At 36.8% G+C, this 21,609-nt stretch overlaps 1 protein-coding gene across 1 annotated transcript in view; it reads right to left on the bottom strand.

Annotated features, from left to right (window-relative positions):
- Positions 1-21,609, bottom strand: part of MYO6 (myosin VI) — a 171,093-nt gene that overhangs the window by 20,643 nt on the left and 128,841 nt on the right. The window contains exons 21-29 of the mRNA XM_064288189.1: positions 21,500-21,593; positions 12,349-12,479; positions 12,185-12,262; positions 10,219-10,348; positions 7,723-7,813; positions 6,774-6,924; positions 4,770-4,978; positions 4,027-4,105; positions 1,765-1,925 (exon numbers count right to left, since the gene is read on the bottom strand). Of these exons, the coding sequence (XP_064144259.1) occupies positions 1,765-1,925; positions 4,027-4,105; positions 4,770-4,978; positions 6,774-6,924; positions 7,723-7,813; positions 10,219-10,348; positions 12,185-12,262; positions 12,349-12,479; positions 21,500-21,593 (1,124 nt within the window). The remainder of the gene's footprint in view (positions 1-1,764; positions 1,926-4,026; positions 4,106-4,769; positions 4,979-6,773; positions 6,925-7,722; positions 7,814-10,218; positions 10,349-12,184; positions 12,263-12,348; positions 12,480-21,499; positions 21,594-21,609) is intronic.

The raw sequence follows: 21,609 nt of genomic DNA, 5'->3' as shown, positions 1-21,609 counted from the left end.
CAAGTACTAAGAATGACTCCATCGATGAGCCCCTTAGAAATGAACTTCAGTCATAATAAAGCCAGCTCTGTCGACTGCAGTACTTCCTCACAGACACTAAGAATAGCAGCTATAAAAGCTTGGTTTGTTTAACAACCTGGAATAGTCACCCTTGTCAGAAGATACACAAAGGCTCCCAGCCATTCTGACATAACACAGGAGGGAGGAATGGAACAGCAGTGAGCTGAGTCTACAGTTACGAAGCCCATAGCCAGGTGAAAATATTTTAATTATAGTGAAATGCTAATAAAAGGCCAAATATTGGACTCCAGTCCAAAAATTTGAGAATTATTATAATGTCTTATATTTGTATAGGCCTACTCAGTTTATTTGGGGTTGCCATGAGTCGGAATCAGCTTGAAGGCAACTAACAACAATTCTGCTGATTTTCCATATATTTTCATATACAAGTCAGACTCCAGAGTTCCCCTATATAATACTTATCACAAAAAAAAATTTGAGGGCAACCTACGATACCCTTTTTTCTTTCCGATCTTTATTTTCATGAAAATCAAATCTAACCACTGTTCTGCAATTAGAACCCGTTTTTCCTTTCACAAGGAAATAGCTCCATCTAGTGGCTGTGCGTCAATTATATTTTGTCATAAACTAAAAACCAAAAAAAAAAAAACCCAAACTTGTTGCCCTCAAGTCGAATCCAACTCATAGGGACCCTATCCAAAAAAAAAAAAAAGGAAACCCACTGCCATCGAGTCAATTCTGACTCATAGCAACCCTACAGAACAGAGTACAACTGCCCCATAGGGTTTCCAAGGAAAGGCTAGTGGATTCGAAACGCCGACTTTTGGTTAGCAGCTGAGATCTTAACCACTGCACCACCAAGGCTCCTTAATAATTGGGCAATAAGTAAAAAAGAAACTTCTAGAATAAAAATTTGCTTTGTGCTCTTAAAATCTGAAAAGCATAGTTACAGGTATTTATGAGTCTCTCAGTATACACAGACAATATATATACATATCCACATACAAAGGGATCCTACAGACTAGTTTTCCTTTGTTTTTGCAGTGTGTACATAAGTAAATAATTAACTAATACATCTACATTCTAAATTTTTTTAATGAACCAGATATATCAAAACCTTCTTGTAACTTTTAATATGAACTCCAGAGTCATCCACACGCCACTAAAATGCAGTATTTAGAGACAAGTGAGAAACTAGAGGAGACAAAATACTTCAGTGTGACTAATCGTTCTTCTTGGGAAGGGAAACTCAATTTATTCTAAGACATTGTGAGACACGGGATGATAAACTTCTCCTCATTCCAAGTGTTAGGCTGTATAATAAAGATATTTTAAAAAACCTTTGCATTAGGAAAATAATAAAGTCTAACCTCAAATATATTAAACTGAATTATAATATATTCATTAATTCCTATGCTATTGTATAAAGCTAATTTAGAAATTAGCCTTCAACCCAATATAATACTCTGACAATTTCAGGGCAAAATTTGAGATGTTTTCCAAACAAAGTGCTCACAAACTGAAATATCACAGCTTCATTTTTCAACAGTTTAACAATTCAATGGAAAATCAATTGTTTCGGATACACAAGTGGGTAAAAATAATTTTAAATATCTTTACTTAAAATGTATGAGGACCTGAGGAGTATGATTTTCTATCTTCCTTTTACATGGAAATGAGCAGCAGAGAGGTGAGGAAACGCCAAAGCAGAGGTCGCGGCACCCCACCCAAGGACCCCAGTACCTCCGGAGCGCGAGGTCGGCCTGAGCCTCGTCAGTGATAAGCTCCGCTTCGCTCTGGGCGATCCTCAGCGCCAGCTCCCGGTCCCGGCGCTCCTGCTCCAGAACCGCCTGCTGCTGAGACTCCTCCTCCCGCTGTCTGGCCAGCTGCGCCTCCACTTCAGCCTGCCAAGGACAGCCAGTTTTACCATGAGGTCTCCACTTGCTTACGTGATCATCCCAGTTATTGTTAAAATAAAGGGCAACTGTTCCATGCAAGTTCTTTACTGAGGAATACATACTGTTCAGCCACAAGTATCTTCAGTTTCTATTCTCTTCTGTATTTTTAAGATTCATGCTGCAAACACATCTCCATCTTTCCTCTCTTTGCCAACACCAAGAGAAGGTAGAGGGACCACCATTCTAAAGAGTATCCCAAGTATCACAAGCATTCTAGGTACAACTAAAACAGACTAGAAAGAAAGGCCTGCCAATCTACTTCAAAAAACTAACCCAAAGGGAAAGACAACACTCAATACATGGAAGGTCAGCTCAATTGGACTGGACCAAAAGCAAAGAAGTTTCCGGGATAAAATGAATGCTTCAAAGGTCAGCGGAGCAAGCGCGGGGGTCTGGGGAACATGGTTTGCGGGGACTTCTAAGTCAATTGGCAAAATAATTCTATTATGAAATCATTCTGCATCCCACTTCGAAATGTGGCGTCTGGGGTCTTAAATGCTAACAAGCAGCCATCTAAGATGCATCAATTGGTCTCAACCCACCTGGAGCAAAGGAAAATGAAGAACGCCAAGCCCACATGACAACTAAGAGCCCAAGAGACAGAAAGGGCCACATGAACCAGAGACCTACATCATCCTGAGACCAGAAGAACTAGTTGGTGCCCGGCCACAATAGATGACTGCCCTGACAGGGAGCACAGCAGAGGACCCCTGAGGGAGCAGGAGATCAGTGGGATGCAGACCCCAAATTCTCATAAGAAGACCAAACTTAATGGTCTGACTGAGACTGGAGGAATCCCGGCGGCCATGCTCCCCAGACCTTCAGTTGACACAGGACAGGAACCATCCCCGAAGACAACTCATCAGAAATGAAAGGGACTGGTCAGCGGGTGGGAGAGAGATGCTGATGAAGAGTGAGCTAATTATATCAGGTGGACACTTGAGATTGTGTTGGCAACTCTTGTCTGGAGGGGGGATGGGAGGATAGAGAGAGAGGGAAGCCGGCAAAATTGTCAAGAAAGGAGAGACTGAAAGGGCTGACTCAAGACGGGGAGAGTAAGTGGGAGTAGGGAGTGATATGTATGTAAACTTATATGTGACAGACTGATTGGATTTGTAAACGTTCACTTGAAGCTTAATAAAAGTTATTATAAAAAAAAAAAAAAAAAAAAAAACTAACCCATGGGAATTTTATGAATCACAGAATATTGTCTGATATAGTGCTGGAAGGTAAGCCCCCTAGGCTGTAAGGCACTCAAAATACACCATGGTTGCAACAATGTACTCAAACACACCTATAAACATGAAGATGGCACAGGACCAGGCAACATCTTATTATACTGTTTAGAGGGTCGTTATGAGTCTGAGCGACCTTGGTGGCAACTAACAACAACAACTAGATATCGTATTACTAACAACACCTAGACAGCAAATGACAGAAATTTTAAGTGATGGGTTGTACTTAGGATATATTATGAAAGCCAAGACAAACAGATACTCAAATACATGATCAATTATTCTCAGACACAGACACAGGGACTTTTTTTAAAAATGGGGGCAGGGAAAATATCGTAACTCTAACCTATTAATACCAATATGTATAAAGTTTTAAAATAGTTTTTGTAAACACAGTAATTATATTTTGAGTGAATGTTCTACTCAATTTCCCTTAAGTATTATAATAGGAAAAACAACGAAACTGATATTTACTGAGCTAGGCACTATTCTAAACACTTTAACATGTGTTAACTAGTTTAATGTTCACGACTATTATTTATTCCCATTCTACAGAGAAAATCATAGCCCAAAGAGTTACTTATTATAACTTGTGGAATGTCACTATTTCTACCAGTGACAGAGGAGGATTTGGGCCCACTTACTTAGCTCCAAAGTCCCTTCCTATAACCACTAAAGAAACTGCCTTTGGTCTCAGGGATAAACTAGTGATAGCTTAATTAGCACATCAAGATCTTGTTTTCACTTCTTTTGCTTTACAATGTTGTAGATTCTGAAAGGAATTTAATCCAAATTACCTAGTAAGTACATACCTGAATACGTTTTTCATCATCTTCCCTTTTCTTTCTCTCTTCTTCTTCTTGCTTTCTCTTTGCCTCCATTTCAAGTTTCCTAACAAAAATAGAAAACTCTTTAAGAACGTCATAGAAAATCATGAATCCTTCACAAAGCAATTTAACTATTAATAAACAAAGGTTACAGAATGGAACTCAAATTAACCTCCTGGTCATATACATTATCAACTTAATCTGAATAACATAAAATCTAATTCTACTGACAGTAATTCTTCTGAAATAGAACAAATATATTTCATAACCTTTAAAAACTACAGATTAGCTTGGTTACAAACTCTAGCTGTAAGGTCCTCATTATATGTGCTTCTCTGTATCCCTTCGCCAACTAAATAACTCTTGTATTTCTTCTGTTTACACTATCACAGAAATCTTCCAAGAAGTTGTCAGTTTTTAAACTGCAGAAAATAGTAGTGCCCTTTTTTTCTAGCTTATAAAATAATATACAAGTCATAACTTTGAGAAAGAAATTAAGAAATTCTCAGGTGTAACGTTCTAACCAAAACTCAGATTACCACTGAAATCATTTGTCATCCTTATTATACAATAATCTATGTTCTCAACTTTCAAACTTATTCAGAAATTGATTTTTCAAATAAGAATATTAATTTTAAAAATAAGAGTACTCATTAACCACTGTCAATACCAAGAATTCACTATTCTGGTAATTTCTAATTCAAATAACCACAATATAAAGAGTTTACATCCGCCTTTCCTCCTCTTCCTTTCTTCGACGTTGTTCGTCTTCTTCACGTCTTTTTCTTTCTTTTTCCATTTCTTCTTGAATACGTCTCAACCTTTCTGCTTCCTCTTCCTGCTGTTTTTTCTTCTGTAATGCACTGAGAAGTTCCTCTGAGCTTTTAACTAGTGCATCATATTCCTTCTGTATTTGTTCCCTTGTCATCAGAGTGGACTTAATAAACAAAATAATAAAATTTTATGTAAAAAGCTATCTCTGCACACAAATGCTTGACCCTATTTTCTATCAATCAAATACCTAAGGATGCGTATTGTGGAAGGTAACATATTAGAGTTAAAAAAATATTTTTTTTTTTTTTTTAGGAATAATTAGCTAACTCAGCTAGTGTTCACGACTCTTCAATGAAATGTTCAAATAGTACCAAAGGGATATTTAAGAAATACAACCAAAACTGCCAGTTGGTTTTCCTAAGTTAGTCTTTAAAAAATATGACTGGTTGATCTTAACCGATACTGATGTCACATAAATAGAGATGGCCTTTGACGTATTTGTAAAATCAGCTAAGTTTATCTATAGCATTGTCATTCTTCTCCTGGTCTTCTCTATCCCTTCTACTGCCAAGATACTTACCATTGTCTACATAAAACACCTGCAAAAATGACAAGGGGCTCACTTTATTCTATCTCATATAATTTGAAGGATATAGGACCATGAACCAAGGATTAGGAGCCTTGGTGGCACAATAGTTAAGCGCTCAGCTGCTAACGGAAAGGTTGGCGGTTCAAACCCACCCAGCAGTTCTGCAAGGAAAGACCTGGCAATCTGCTTCCATAAAGATTCAAAACAAAAAACAAACTCACTGCCATCAAGGCAATTCCAACTCATAGTGACCCTGTAGGACAGAGCAGAACTGCCCCCATAGGGTTTCAAAGGCTATAAATCTTTACAGAAGCAGACTGCCACACCTTTCTCCCACTGAGTGGCTGGTGGCTTCGAGCTGCCAACCTTTTGGTTAGCACCCAAGCACTTAACCACCGAGCCACCAGGGTTCCTTCCATAAAGATTACAGCCTAGAAAACACTGAGGCAGTTCTACTTTGTCACGTGGGGTCACTATGAGTCTAAATCAATTCAATGGCACCCTAACAACACAACAACAACCAAGGATTAATGTCTTTATTATACAAAAACATTATGAAACAAGATGGAAAAAAAAAATTAAGACCCTAAAATGTAACTTAGGAAAAGATGTGGACAGATGAAATATAACTAATAAGCATATAGAAAAATTTTTCAATCTCACTAGTGATCAAATAAGTGAAAAACATTTTTTAAAAAGGCCCCATTTTTTCCTAAAAAGGAAAAATTAATTACTGCTTTCAAAGCAGTTAAATTATGTTATAGCCTACATGAAGATAATGCAGTAACAAAGACAAGGCATATAACATGATGTTAGAGACACAAAATTAATAAATGTTCATTATGCTAAGGACTATAATAAAATATATGCATATAAAATAAGACTAGAAGAGGAATATACAATAGTATAATAGTTGAACGTGTTAGTGTGGGGAGATTTTTTCTGGTTGGTTTTCTCCAAAGTTTCAATAATATCACATTACTTTATAATTTAAAAATTAGTTTCTGAAAGCAAAAAGCATCAAATTAAAATAATTTACAGTAATTCTTTCTCAATTGTGATTATGCAAAAGCTTATCAATGGGGTATAATATTTAGTTACTATTTTGGGAATAAGATCTCTTGTAGAAACAGATGAAATCTCATAACAAATTATCTTCCTTTTTTTCTTTTTGCTATGAAAATTTTCAAACATAGAGAAGAGCAGAGAGAATATTCCAGTGAGCATCCACCTGCCAGCATATAGACTCAATCTTTAACATTTTTTATCTTTAAAAAAACAGACTTTTTTCCTGTATAATCTCAATGCAAATAACAAGAGATGTTAAATTATACAAAAAGTCAAAGTCATTTGGAGTAAAAGTGCATACCTTAATTTTGGCCATCAAAGCATCAATAGAAATTTCAAGATTCTTGACCTTTTTATTCATTTCTGGTTTTCCATCTTTCAGTGCATTGACAACTTCGTTAAATTTACCAAGTCGTTTCTTCAGTGTGCCCACCTTAACCAGGCCATCAATGCTGTGAAGATGATACGTCATCAGAGTTTAATTTCACCATTTAATGATAGAGGAAAACTTTTTTATAAATAAAGTGCTAAACAGATAGTGCTAAAATTTCACTTCTGTTTTCAATATTATTCAGTATTTCCTTTTTCAGATCTCTTGTTGAGGGTAAAAAGGAAATAATCAAATATGGTTGTGAATGACATCAATACTTGTCAGTGTGCTTTTAATCTATATTTAGAATGACAAAATTAAAAATTCAAATTATAGACTAACAAAAGAGTTACCTAATCTCTTGGAAAGATTCGAACAATCAATAGTTATTCAGACCTTCATGTTTAAAAAGTGCAAATTAATACTGAAACACTCAAATAAGAAAAAAGCACAAAATTTACAGTGAAACCATATAATTCCTACAATTTCGAAAAATATGGTCAAAATATTAGTAAGACGAGTATAAGTTTCAATATTTCAGTAGTCAAATTTCAGTTTCTAGGCAATGTCAATTTGACAGTTTATCAAGAAACTCATGTCACTAAAATAATCAGAATAAGCATTTTCTAACCATTTACTTCAATTTTTTATGTTTACATTTCTGTAATCCACTTCAAGTCCTTTTGTAGAATAAGGCAAGAATTAACTAACTTCAAATAAATACTACAGATAAAAAACTAATATTATCTTTTTACAAATGACATGAGAAAAGAGAAAACTCCTTGAGTATCCAAGCTGCTCTTCATTATGACGTTACTGCCTTGTTACATTACGGTAACTAAGTTCTGTAGGGTTCTTTAGGCACTATTCATCATCTTACCGAGGTTTGTGTCTTCTTTTGCAAAGCCACATTCGAATAGTTTTTTGCATTTTAACACAGGCTTCAGCTCGATATTTTATTTTGTTTTTCACTATATATAAATAAAATAAAATGATTTAAAAATATAGTTTAAAACAGACATAAAATATTAAAAATACATTCATTTCCACAAAGCAATATTCAAAAAACATGAAATTTTAATGAACATATTATCCTAGACACTAAAATCAAGACTTCACATTTCTTTAATTCCTTATATTTATTAAAAATAAAAAGCATATCATGTATATGGCTTGTTGTTGTTTTTAGTTGCCACTGAGTTGATTCTGACTATATGGGTAGATTTATATTTTAACTGCATCCTGATAATGCTACACACTGCTGTTTCCCAAACTCTCCTAGGCAACGTCATTTCATGAAATGTTAACAGGTATGCTTTGAAAAATAGATTTTTTTGTCAGTTAAGTTCAGGAAAAGCTATACACTATTCTTCATCTTGGAGATTCATTATGAACATACGAGCGAGGTATTTGAGAATCCTGTAGTAAATGGTTCTATTTAATATTCAGTTACCTAGAATTTCATAATCTGACCATGAAGCATTTTTTTTTTTTTTTCCAGAACAATCTGCAAATATACCTGCTTCTCTACTGACTTCGATATCACTGCACAACACAGGTCCCAAAAGGATAGTACAACACGGAAAATTTTAATGTCACGTGTTGATCCACTTCCTATCACAATACAATGTACAAAACTGAATGCACTGAACTACAATGACGTATGTTTATATTTTACTTGGAAAATGATGAAAAAAAAGAGCTTCCTTTATCTTTTATGATTTTCATCTAAATTCCCCATTATCTCACAAAGGCCCCAATAATAATCCCTGCTGGAATGCTTCCTTTTCACCATTGCTGTCAGGTGCCGTCCAATTCATTTTGACTCATAGCTACCCCATGTAATGGTGTAGAACTGCCCCACAGTGGGTTCTAGGCTGTAATCTTTAGGGGAACAGATTAACAGGTCTTTCTCCCATAGAGTAGCTGGGTGGATTTGAACTGCCAACCTTTCGGTTAACAATCGAGCACTTAACCACTGCACCACGAGGGTAGGTCCAAGGAATTTTAGTTCTCTATGACCAGGACGCTATTTGTTGAATCCTTTTCATATGCTCAGCACTGTACCAAGTGCTGTGATAAGTACGGGGAGGGCAATTATAAATTTTAATGAAGTCACGGACTACCACAGAGCTCCAACAATTAAAAGTTGCCAAAGGCCCTCAAAAAACAAAAAAAACCACATTGCCTTTGAGTCAATTCCGACTCATAGAGGACAGAGTAGAACTGTCCCATATGATTTCCAAGGAGCAACTGGTGGATTCAAACTGTCGACCTTTTGGTTAGCAACTATAACTCTTAACCACTATGCCACCAGTGTTTCCAGACCCTCATGTTCTCTAAAAATACTCTGTCCCTCACCCTTGTTTTCGGTCAGAGATGACTAGCTGCCATGACCTGGCAGAAACACACACAAAAGCAGTTCTGTTCAGTGTATCAAGAGAATAAGGTCTGAAAGGGGGTGGGGCAGGAGGTGGGGTTTAAAAGGTAAGCTGAAACCTCATTTTACAAGGTCTTGAAACATATTCTAAGAATTCAGAATGTCTGCTCAAGAAGAGCCATAAAGGGTTTTTAGTTAACACAGAAGCACTCTGAGAAGACAAACTGCAATCAGGGAAATCAGTTTGGGAGCCACTGAAATTACTGTGCACATAAGCTTGAGGGGCTCTACCCAGGTGCTGGCAACAAAGAGGAAGAATGTACAGGACTCACAGGCAGAATCAACAAGAGATGGTGACTGACAAGATTTCAGGGATAAGAAAAAAGAGACACTTACAACCTTGAGATTTTGGCTCTGAATTATTGTGTACTGATGGTGGCATTATACGGGTGGAAAAAGAAAAGTTCTGGTGTAAATCTGAGAGATTGGTGGATGGTGTGGGATAGAGGAAGAGAGAGAAGAATCAAGATAGTGAGTTGTTTTGTTTGATATGTGATGAAATTAATGTTCCCATAACACATTCAGTTCCAGGGCAATGCAAACAGTTAATGTGCTCAGCTGCTAACTGAAAGGTTGGTGGTTCAAGCCCACCCAGAGGCATCTCTGAACAAAGTCCTGATGACCTACTTCTGAAAACTCAGCCACTGAAAACCCTATAGAGCACAGTTCTACTCTGACACATATGGGGTCGCCACCAGTAGGAATAACTCGATGACAACTGGTTGGTTATAACACATTCAGATAAAGAAAATGGGTATTAAACACTAAAAAACACACACACAAAAATAAGGTCTACAAATACTAATTGACCACATACTACATGTGAGGTGTTGCTTGAGGATCCAGGGACACAGCGTGAACAAGAGACACAGCCCCTGTCATCCAGCATTCACCACTGAAGTAATGACAGACCTCAGTGTGGAAGAAAACACCTACATTTGATGACCGAGAGTGAACACCACTGAACCTTCTTCCAGCGACTGCAGACAAGCCAGTGATTGACTCTTTTCACCAACTCTGCTAAGTGGTCAGGGTCAGACTTCATAATCTGATCAAATTCTGCAAACTAGGAAGTAAAACAATTTCATATCAATATCAAAATATAAATGTGTTTAAACACACAGATAGATGCTGAATAAAAGTAACATGAATCAAAAAAACTAACTTTCTGGAAATGACCACACATCAATTTTTTTATCTCAATGGGGTATAAAGCAAATCCAAACACACTTGGCTGCATTTTCCTGCCTTTTTTTCCTTTGTTCCTTCAGGATCTCTTTTGTGTGTGTGTGAAAGAAGGGAGATTATTTATTGTTAACTAGAAGATTCAATAATAAAGTTTGACAACAGAAAAAAATATTAAATGACAATTACAGAGAGTTGGCAAAAGGCTTTACTGAGGAAAAAAAAAAATGAAGAAAAGGGCTAACACATCTTGATTCTGATTCACACACATTCTCAGATGTCCCTTTATAGCTCCTGGTAAGTGAAGGAAGCTATACATCATCATTATTCTGTCTCCCAACCCCACCCCTATTTTGATCAGGGATAAGAAATTACTACTAAAAGAAAACACAAATAAAGCAGCTATCAGGTTTTTAACGAATAAAATGCATTATGTCCACTGTTTAACACCAAATTCCATAATCCTTTCTATCCTTCTCCATATGTCCCACTAAAATATTAAGGATGCCACATGCCCAGCTAACAATGTATTGGCTTTTGTATGGTTCAAAATTAAATTAAAGGAAACATAATGAGATTGAAGATCTTGGGCTTTGTGCCTTAGGCTGTCAACATATCCTTCTGATTGATGCATTTTTCTGGAGGCAAACAAAACCAACTGTTTCCTCTTATCAGACTGTTAATTCTTACATAATTACTGTAGCTCTGAAATAAGAGAAATGCTGACTTTATGGTAAATACATATGATTACAGCTAAACCAACAATGGACATTCGTATACTCTTTTTTTCTGAATTTTTTTTTTCTTTTGTAGGGAAAGGTATAGGCCTTCTGAGAGAAAAATATTCACAGGGATGTACATACATTGGTAATGCACACATACACTTCTCTCAGGCCCAAAAATGTGAGATCAGATTTATTTATCATGATTAAGTTAGTCTTCAATGCACTGAAGCTATTTATTAATGATTTTGCCAAACAAGAACCACTGGCTATTTAAATACGGTAACAATAATATTTAAAATTATGAGGATGCAATTATTCAATCCACATTAAAGAAATCAGTAATGGTGAAAAATATTATCACTAACTGATCTATGAATGGCATTTAGATATTTGTGTTGTATGTATTTAGTTATGAGTATTCTACAACTGTCTTGCAAATTACTATGAGAACCTGTATATGTTAAAGCTATAATATGTGTGTGTTAGTCTAAAAAAATACACCACATACAAAAGCATTTATACATTTATCATTCTAGGGTCTGAAAGAGGTCAGTACAAAATTCAGTCTAATATATACTTTACACATCTACCATACTCTAGCAGGTGTTCTCACAATGAAGACTCAAAAGTACTGTAAAATCTTAAATCATTACAGACTGAATTAATATGTTTTAGAAAACCTTTGAACATGTTTAGAACTAAAGTATTTCACGTTAACTTTTATTCAAGTTTTAAAAAAAAAAAATCCAACTAAACAATGCCCAGATTCCAACACTCGCAAAGCTGAATAAAATTATAAAAATTGTATAGAGAGTACTACACATTATAAACTTCTCACAAGGAGGGAAATTGTGTATGTGTTTGTTTTTGTATGAATGCTGTTAGTCACCCTATGATTCAAAACTAAAACAAATCACTAAATACTTAAAAATATTCACTAACTTCACCTATCCATATTTATGATGTTAAAGTTAAAATAAGAATATACTTACCTTGCCAGGTCTAAAAAATACTTTCGTTAACCCAAACTTATAGTCAACGTCATTTAAGCCCAAAGCTTTAAAGAGAGCCTGCAAAATAAAAATAAAAAGGTTAGACACTAATTAATAATAAGATAGTTTATACATAAGGAATTTCAATATGGATGGCATTTTACCTTACAAAATAGTCTTGGATCCAACCTTGCAAGTTTATCTGGCATGTATTTTTTATACATGTTATAGAGTTCATGAAATGAAGCTCGTGATGGAAAACCACCCTGCATCAAGTCCAAAACAGACACCATACCTAGGTTCATAAACAAATACAAATCATTGCCAGTAACTGTACAGAAGTCCAAAAATAACTTGTGAATGATTAAACAATTTTACAAATTAATATTTAAAAAGGGAAAATTTAATGGAATTATCAGCAGTTAAATAATACATGGGAAATAATGTTTTTATACTCAATATGTCCCATCTTATCCACTGTCTAAAACTATTTTAAGAGGGCAGTGGTGGTTCAGGGGTAGAATTCTTGCCTTCCATGCCAGAGACCTGGATTCAAATCCTGGCCAATGTATTTCACGCTCGGCCACCACTCATCTGTTAGTGGAGGCTTGTGTGTTGCTCTGACGCTAAACAGGTTTCAGCAGAGCTTCCAGACTAAGACAGACTAGAAAGTAAAGCCTCAAGATTTGTGAAAATCAGTCAGCGAAAACCCCATGGATATAAACAGTCCAATCCTATTAACGCATGGGATCACCATGAGGTAGGGGTTTCCTTGACAGCAGCTAAGAATAACAACGACAAAACTATTACAGCTGAATTTCATCAAGAATCAACTTGACCATTTTCTAGTGGGCAAACTATTGATCTCCAAAAAACTTAAGTATATTTTGTATCTCTCTTCTACCAGAAACGTCTGTGTCACAACCACAGCATACAAGGCAAAGGCCCACATTACGCCACTTTTGAAGTCCTGGGGTTAATTTTAGAACAAAATGCCTGACACATGGAATCTCCATGTAGTCAGACACATTCCCAAGTTCTCACCAATGCTTAAAGGAAGTCAACAGAAAAGAAAGAAGAGCCAATAATTTCACCATAAAAACCCTTGTCATTCACCTGTCAAACTACAGTCTGTCAGAAGGAAGAGACTTTAGGTTGAATATCTACTTTCAAAATAACTCTAGCAAGTGGTTAACTTTAGCCTGAGTCAATGTGACCTTTTGATGTCAGAAAAGTGTAAAATAGACAGGGAAAGGCTCAACAGCTATAGGCAATGACAATGACATCAATGCCAGGGCTTTGTTTATAAAAAGATCTGGCTTTCAGTCTTTGGGACAATTCAAATCAATAGGGAAAATAAGATGATTTAACAGAAAGGGTTATGACAAATGGCTAGCTGTTTGGAAAACAAAAATAGCAACGAATCCTTACTTCTATCCCAAATTAAATTTAAATATTTTTAAATTTTAAAAATCTGAAATTACAAAATATTTAAAAATAAGTAAAATTTCATTTTAAAAATAAAGGGGGCAGTATTGTTTTAAGGTGAACTTCAGCCTATCAGACTGCCAAAGGCGTAAACTACCAATAGTACCTAGAGTTGTTGATGATGTAGGAAAACACACTCATGCCCTCTTGGTGAGAAAGTAAACCTGTGCAATCTTTTGGATGCCAATTTGAAAATATTTATCCTTTTGACTCAGTACTGTCTACTTCTATAAATCTATCCTATAATTTGTCACACACATGGGCAAAGATATGTGTACAGAGATATCCACTGGACAATTGTAATAGAAAAAATAGATGGCAATTAATACAAGATTGGTTAAATTATATTACAGCCATATGATAGAATATGATGCATTAATTAGATAGCAATTAACTTAGACAGCAATTAATAACTTAGATACCAATCAATACAAGATTGATTAAATTATATTACAACCATGATAGAATAAAGGCCATAAGAGCCATTGCCATCAATAACAATTAACTTAGATAGCAATTAATAACTTAGATAGCAATTAATACAAGATTGATTAAATTATATTACAACCATGATAGACTACGATGCATTAATTAAAAAGAATGGGGCAGAGCTCTACACACTATAAAAAAATATACCTAAGACATAGAGTTAAATGGTCACCCCTGAGAAGTGAGGCGTTTTATTTAATTATTCTGTACCACTTAATTTTTGTTACTGTGAGCATATATGACCACTATAACTTAAAAAAAAAAAAAAATTTTTTTTTTTTTTTTTTTTTTTAAATGAAACACATAAAGGCAATAGTTCTTACTGGGGAAAAACAAAGGCTCTGCTTAAAGAAATAAAAAGTTGGTTGAGACTACCACAATTTTTTCCCGTTATATAAAAAAAAAAAAAAAAACAAGCACCCTTAGAAATGTATGCCTTTGCCCTCTCCAAGTTCTTTGGCTTGCCCTGTAGCTATACACAAACTATAAATTACTTCATATAAGTTCATTAAGAATTTCAAGGAGCTTATTAACAAATTACCAAGCCTAAGACTGCTTTCTCAGCACTTGAAGCTAATTTACATTAAAGATTTTTTGAAGCTTAAAAAAAGTAAAATTCACCATACCAAGTAACCTTCCTTCTAGAAATCCCCATGGCCTGCGTCTTACTCTGGAAGTTTGGTGGGGAGCTTCTTGGTACAGTCTTGGCTGGTTATGCCCTGGGTCCCCTCTCTGCTACCACAAACAGGCAACACAGCACTGAGGTCACGGAGGAAGAAGACAATCTGCCTTATCTCACCTTCCCTTACTTTGCCCTGGTGTTGGTTCATCAGAAGACAGAAATTTTTGTAAAAGGTGTCCTAAACTAATTAATTCTCCTTAAAATAGTAAATAAATATATAAATGAATGAAATGGAAGGGCAAGGCAGAATTCAAATCTTAAATGTCTTTATTTTAGAAAGCTTCACAAACACTTTTATTTCTACCAGTCATTCATAATATTTTTGTTTTTTCATTACTTATCCACATAACTGGAAACAATTCTGAATCATTACACTAATATTAGTGCCACAAAAAAAAAAAAAAAAAAAAAAGTATCATGAAACGGTATCATCTATTAAACTGCCAAAAACTGTTGAAATACACTGCTTACTGAAAGTGGAATCTTAGCTAAAGTATCAGTAAACCCATGCCCCATTAATCTAATGGTGTATATGTAGCTAAATATAAACACGCTTGACTTAGGACACCGGATGCTCACTTAAAAAGTGAATTATTATATTATGCTGAACAAAGTCTAAAGAGAAAGTCAAACAAAAAAGAAGTCAAACTCAAAGTAAAGTAAGAATGACCTGAAGAAAGTATTACAAAAATAATTCTGTACCACGTGTAGGAATACAACAGAAGTGAATTATTTACTTTTCCAATATTTGTTAGAATTAGTCACAAATACATCTTCGTATTTGCTAGACTGTGTGGTTCATTCAACAAATATTTACTAGGCCTAGTATGTGACAGATACTACTAAGAACTAGGGATATATATGTAAGCCAAGACACAGTTTGTACCCTTGCAGTGGAAGGAAAAATTAAGTAACTGTGCAAATATACACAAAAGTTATAACTGTGACTGTGAAATAAAGGTAGCCAGGGCCCTGAGCTCAGGTTCCATACTAGTTAGGAATAACAAGAAAAGCTTTCATAGGGAAATGATAATCAAGCCGAGATGTAAGTGATAAAAGAAAAGATGGAAAGTAGTCAGAACAGCCTGGTACTGGTACAACAACGGATACATAGACCAATGGAACAGAATTGAGAATCCAGACATAAATCCATCCACATATGGGCAGCTGATATTTGACAAAGGCCCAAAGTCACTTAAATGGGGAAAAGACAGTCTTTTTTAACAAATGGTGCTGGCATGACTCAATATCCACCTGTGCAAAATGAAACAAGGCCTATACCTCACACACCATGCACAAAAACTAACTCAAAATGGACCAAAGACCTAAATATAAAATCTAAAACAATAAAGATCATGGAAGGAAAAAAAGGGACAATGCTAGGAGCCCTAATACATGGCATAAACAGTATACAAAACATTACTAACAATGCAGAAGAGAAACTAGATAACTGGGGGCTGCTAAAAATCAAACACCTATGCTCATCCAAAGACTTCACCAAAAGAGTAAAAAGATTACCTACAGATGGAAAGAGTTTTTAGCTATGACATTTCCGATCAGCGTCTGATCTCTCAAATCTACACGATACTGCAAAAACTCAGCTACAAAAAGACAAAGAACCCAATTAAAAAATTCGCAAAGGATATGAACAGGCACTTCACTAAAGAAGGCATTCAGGCGGCTGACAGATACATGAAGAAATGCTCACAATCATTAGTCATTAGAGAAATGCAAATCAAAACTACAATGAGATTCCACCTCACTCCAATAAGGCTGGCATTAATCCAAAAAACACAAAATAATAAATGTTGGAGAGGCTGTGGAGAGACTGGAACACGTATACACTGTTGGTGGGAATGTAAAATGGTACAACCACTTTGGAAATCGATTTGGCGCTTCCTTAAAAAGCTAGAAATAGAACTACCATATGATCCTGCAATCCCACTCCTTGGAATATATCCTAGAGAAATAAGAGCCTTTACACAAACAGATATATGCATACCCATGTTCATTGCAGCACTGTTTACTGCAGCAAAAAGATGGAAGCAACCAAGGTGCCTATCAATGGATGAATGGATAAATAAATTATGGTATATTCACACAATGGAATACTATGCATTGATAAAGGATAATGATGAATCCGTGAAACATTTCATACACGGAGGATTCTGGAAGGCATGATGCTGAACGAAATCAGTCAGCTTCAAAAGGACAAATATTGTATAAGACCACTATTATAAGAACTCGAGAAAAAGTTTAAAAAGAGAAGAGAATATTCTACGATAGTTACAAGAGAGGGGAAGGAGGGAGGGTGGGTGGGAAAGGGGTATTCACTAATTAGACAGTACATAAGAATTATTTTATGTGAAGCGAAAGAAAACACACAATACAGGGGAGGTCAGCACAACTGGACTGAACCAAAAGCAAAGAAGTTTCCTGAATAAAGTGAACGCCTCAAAGGCCAGTATAGCAGGCGCGGGGAGTTGGGAACCATAGTTTCAGGGGACATCTAAATCAAGTGGCGTGACAAAATCTATTAAGAAAACATTCTGCATCCCACTTTGGAGAGTAGTATCTGGGGTCTTAAACGCTAGCAAGCAGCCATTTAAGATGCATCAATTGGTCTCAATCCACCTGGAGCAAAGGAGAAAGAAGAACACCAAAGACACAAGGTAATTATGAGCCCAAGAGGCAGAAAGGGCCACATAAACCAAAGACTACATCAGCCTGAGACCAGAAGAACTAGATGGTGCCTGGCTACAACCGGTGACTGTCCTGACAGGGAACACAACGAAGAACCCCTGAGGGAGCAGGAGATCAGTGGGATGAAGACCTCAAATTCTCATAAAAAGACCAGACTTAATGGTCTGGCTGAGACTGGAATGACCCCAGAGGTCATGGTCCCCAGACCTTCTGTTAGCCCAAGACAGGAACCATTCCCAAAGCCAACTCTTCAGACAGGGATTGGACTGGACTATGGGATAGACAATGATACTGGTGAAGAATGAGCTTTTTGGATCAAGTGGACACATGAGACTATGTTGGCATCTCCTGTCTGAAGGGGAGATGAGAGGGTAGAGGGTGTCGGAAGCTGTCCAAATGGACACAAAAAGAGAGAGTGGAGGGAAGGAGTGTGCTGTTTCATTAGGGGAAGAGCAATTAGGAGTATATAAAAAATAGCAAGGTGTTTATATATTTTTATATGAGTCCGACTTGATTTGTGAACTTTCACTTAAAGCACAATAAAAGTTTAAAAAAAAAAAAAGGCAGGGCAAGAGCATCCCAAACAGAGGAAGCAGCATGGGAGGGAATGAGGAGCACTCAAGGAGCTAGAAAGAAGGTCAGCTTGGTTGCTTGGCTGGAGCACAGAGAAGAGAGAGTGTGGAAAGAGATGGGGCTGAGAACACATGAGCCAGACTATGTGGGACCTCACAAGTAATTACGATTTTGCTGTTTACCCCAGTAATCATCAGGAGCCAGTAGAAGGTTTTAAGCAGTCAAACCTTCTTTTATGGGTTTGTGAAATGATAATTCTAAATGCATGTGAAGAATAAACTGAGTAGATGCAAAGAGAACACTTAGGAAGCTACAGCACAAAAGTTAGATGACAGATGGTGACAGCTTGGATTAGGGAGGCAGCTATGGAAATGAGGAAAAATGGGCTCACTGTTTAAGAGGTCACATCAAGGGGATCTGGGGGACTCAGAGAATGGAGAGCTGTACTGTTCAATACTGCAGCCACTAGCCACATGCTCTGTAGCTGCACTAGCCACAAGTGGCTATTTAAATTTCACTTAAAAAAATTAAATCAAATAAAATTTAAAATTCAGGACCTAAGACATAAAAGCCACATTTTAAATGTTTGATAGCCATAAAATCTCTAGTGACTACTATACTGGAAACACACATACAGACTATAGCCACCATCATGGCAAGTTCTGTTGGACAGTGCTGATGTAGAACAAGAAGAAAAATAGGCCTAATCCAAAGTCTGAAAAACCTCAAATGATATCCAGGTGAAAAGAAGATGAGCCTGCAAAAAAGTCAGGTATGGCCAGAGAATTCAAAAGAAAAGCTGTTTCAGAAGACAAGGAAAGAGTATGCCGAAGGGATTGTTCAGAATCAAATGTCACTGTAAAGTCCACGAAGAGAAGGGACTGTAAAACAAACACCTGATTTTGGGTCAAGAAAATTATGGGTAGCCTTGTCAAGAACTACTTTGGTGGACTGACTGTAGTGGAAATTGAATTCTCTTGAGTTAAGGAGTGAGTGGAAGGCAGGAAAGTGAGAAAGTAAGAACAGACTATTCTTTCTTCTCTTCAAAGGGGAGGAGAGAGACAGGAAGGCAGCTGGAAGGGCATGCGGGTCACAGGGAATTAGACTGAGGCATGCTTAAATGCAAAGGGGGAGAGCCATTTCCGAGAGGAAGGCTGAACATACATAATCGAGATCCATGAGAAAGTAGGAAGGAATGGATTCCAAGGAACTACAAGCCTCAATTAGGAAGAGAAGGAATTCTTTCTTCCTTAAGAAGAGAAAGACGGCTCATGCAGGTTGGTAGATGTAATTAGGAGAGGCAAGTGAAGTTTTTAGTTTTTTAGCAAAAAGGTGAGGCCACCTGCTGAATGGGGCTCAAAGATTTAAGTACCCATGAGGAACCCATACACAAATCAAGAGTCAGTCGTTTGAACAGAACGAGGGGATACTGTGTGGTTTAAAGTCAGAAAAGGTGTGAGTCAGGGTTGCATCCTTTCACCATACTTATTCAATGTGTGTGCTGAGCAAATAATCCAAGAAGCTGGACTATATGAAGAAGAATAAGGCATCAGGATTGGAGGAAGACTCATTAACAACCTGCATTATGCACATGACACAATCTTGCTTGCTGAAAGTGAAGAGGACTTGAAGCACTTACTGATGAAGATCAAAGACCACAGCCTTCAGTATGGATTACACCTCAACATAAAGACAACAAAAATCCTCACAACTAGACGAAAAAGCAACATCATAAAATACGGAGAAAAGACTGAAGTTGTCAAGGATTTCCTTTTACTTGGATCCACAACCAACACCCAGGGAAGCAGCAGTCAAGGAATCAAACAATGCACTGCACTGGGAAAATCTACTCCAAAATACCTCTTTAAAGTGTTAAAAAGCGGAGATGTCATCCTGAAGACTAAGGTGCACCTGACCCAAGTCATGGTGTATTCAATCGCCTACTGTGCATGGGAAAGCTGGACAACGAACAAGGAAGACCAAAGAAGAACTGATGCCTTTGAATTGTTGTGTTGGAGAATACTGAATATACCATGGACTGCCAGAAGAACAAACAAATCTGTTTTGGAAGAAGCACAACCAGAATGCTCCTTAGAAGCAAGAATGGTGAGACTAGGAGGGACCAGACCCTAGAGAAGGACATCATGCTTGGTAAAGTAGAGGGTCAGTGAAAAAGAGGAAGACTCTCAAGGAGATGGATTGACACAGTGGTTTCAACAATGGGCTCAAGCATAACAATGATTGTGAGGATGGTGCAGGACCAGGCAGTGTTTCGTTCTGTTGTACACAGGGTTGCTATGAGTCGTTAACTGACTCGATGGCACCTAACAACAACAACAGGGTGGGTCTGATAGGTGCAGAAAGGGGAAAACATGTTCAACAGGGAATCTTGGCAGGACAGGTTTGAGAACTCTTTAAAGGTCAATGATCATGATCATGGTACCAACCCGTCTTGCCTACCAATGCTGTGGAGATATAGGGAGAGGACAGAATTAGATTAATCAGTACCTAAGATTTTGTGAGAGGCATCAGGGCTCGACGCAGGTTTTAGGGGCCTGAAGCAAATACAATTGAGAAAGCTCTTTAAGAAAGTAATATAAAAATACAAAGATAAAACTAGGTGCAGGGCTTTGGAAGAGGCCCATTTAAATGAGGGACACTGAAGCTTAAACATCTCCAGCTTTATGATAAATCTGACCAAGAGGAGCACAAAAAGGAGTCAGAGAGGCAAGATAGTTTAAGGAAGCATTAGGAACCTAAGATAGAGCAAAAGGTAATAAGTAAAGAAAGGAGGGGGCTGATGCCTTAAGAAAAAGTAGGGGTGATATGGGTGGGGGTAGGGGATGGGCATGGAGTTAAGGAAAAACAGTGAGCCTGGTACCTAAGATTTCTGTGACTGAGGAAGGTCAGACAATGGCAAGGCAAGGGGTAGGAAGTGATAGTTTAGACAAATGCATATTAACTCTACAGAAGCTGAGGGCACTGTATTGTTTTCATCTTTTTAAAACAGGTTAAATGGGAAGCAAGGTCTCCCAACCTACCTTCTGACCTGAGTTATGAGAGAACTGAGTAAAAGGACTGCTGCTGACTTGAGAGAGCCATAGGAAGGCAGCCCATTTAGGGGATATCCAAGTTTGCAGTTAGAGAGCTTTTACAAACTTTACTTCAATGATGTAAAATAGTTTTGTTTCATAATATACCCAACACTGCTCAAATAATTTGTGAGCCATGCTTTTTTTATAAATAAAGGAAATGTAAGATAAAAATCTTATTGTACTTAAAAATAATCAAAATAATTGTGAATTACTTGAAAACACTGGACCTAATAAGATGTATCTGAGCTAAGATTACTGACGTGTATTATAAAAATATGGAAATACCTGAACATTGAAGTTGAGACAAAATCTGAACACCTTCAAAGTGGTGGCTTGTCATTTTTAAATTAGGTTTGATGCAACGAATAAAGCTTGCTCCCTAGGGGGATAAAGAT

The sequence above is a fragment of the Loxodonta africana genome, chromosome 1 (genome assembly GCF_030014295.1).
Source record: "Loxodonta africana isolate mLoxAfr1 chromosome 1, mLoxAfr1.hap2, whole genome shotgun sequence".
NCBI lineage: Eukaryota > Metazoa > Chordata > Mammalia > Proboscidea > Elephantidae > Loxodonta > Loxodonta africana.
This window is presented reverse-complemented; position numbering and strand designations above follow the sequence as displayed.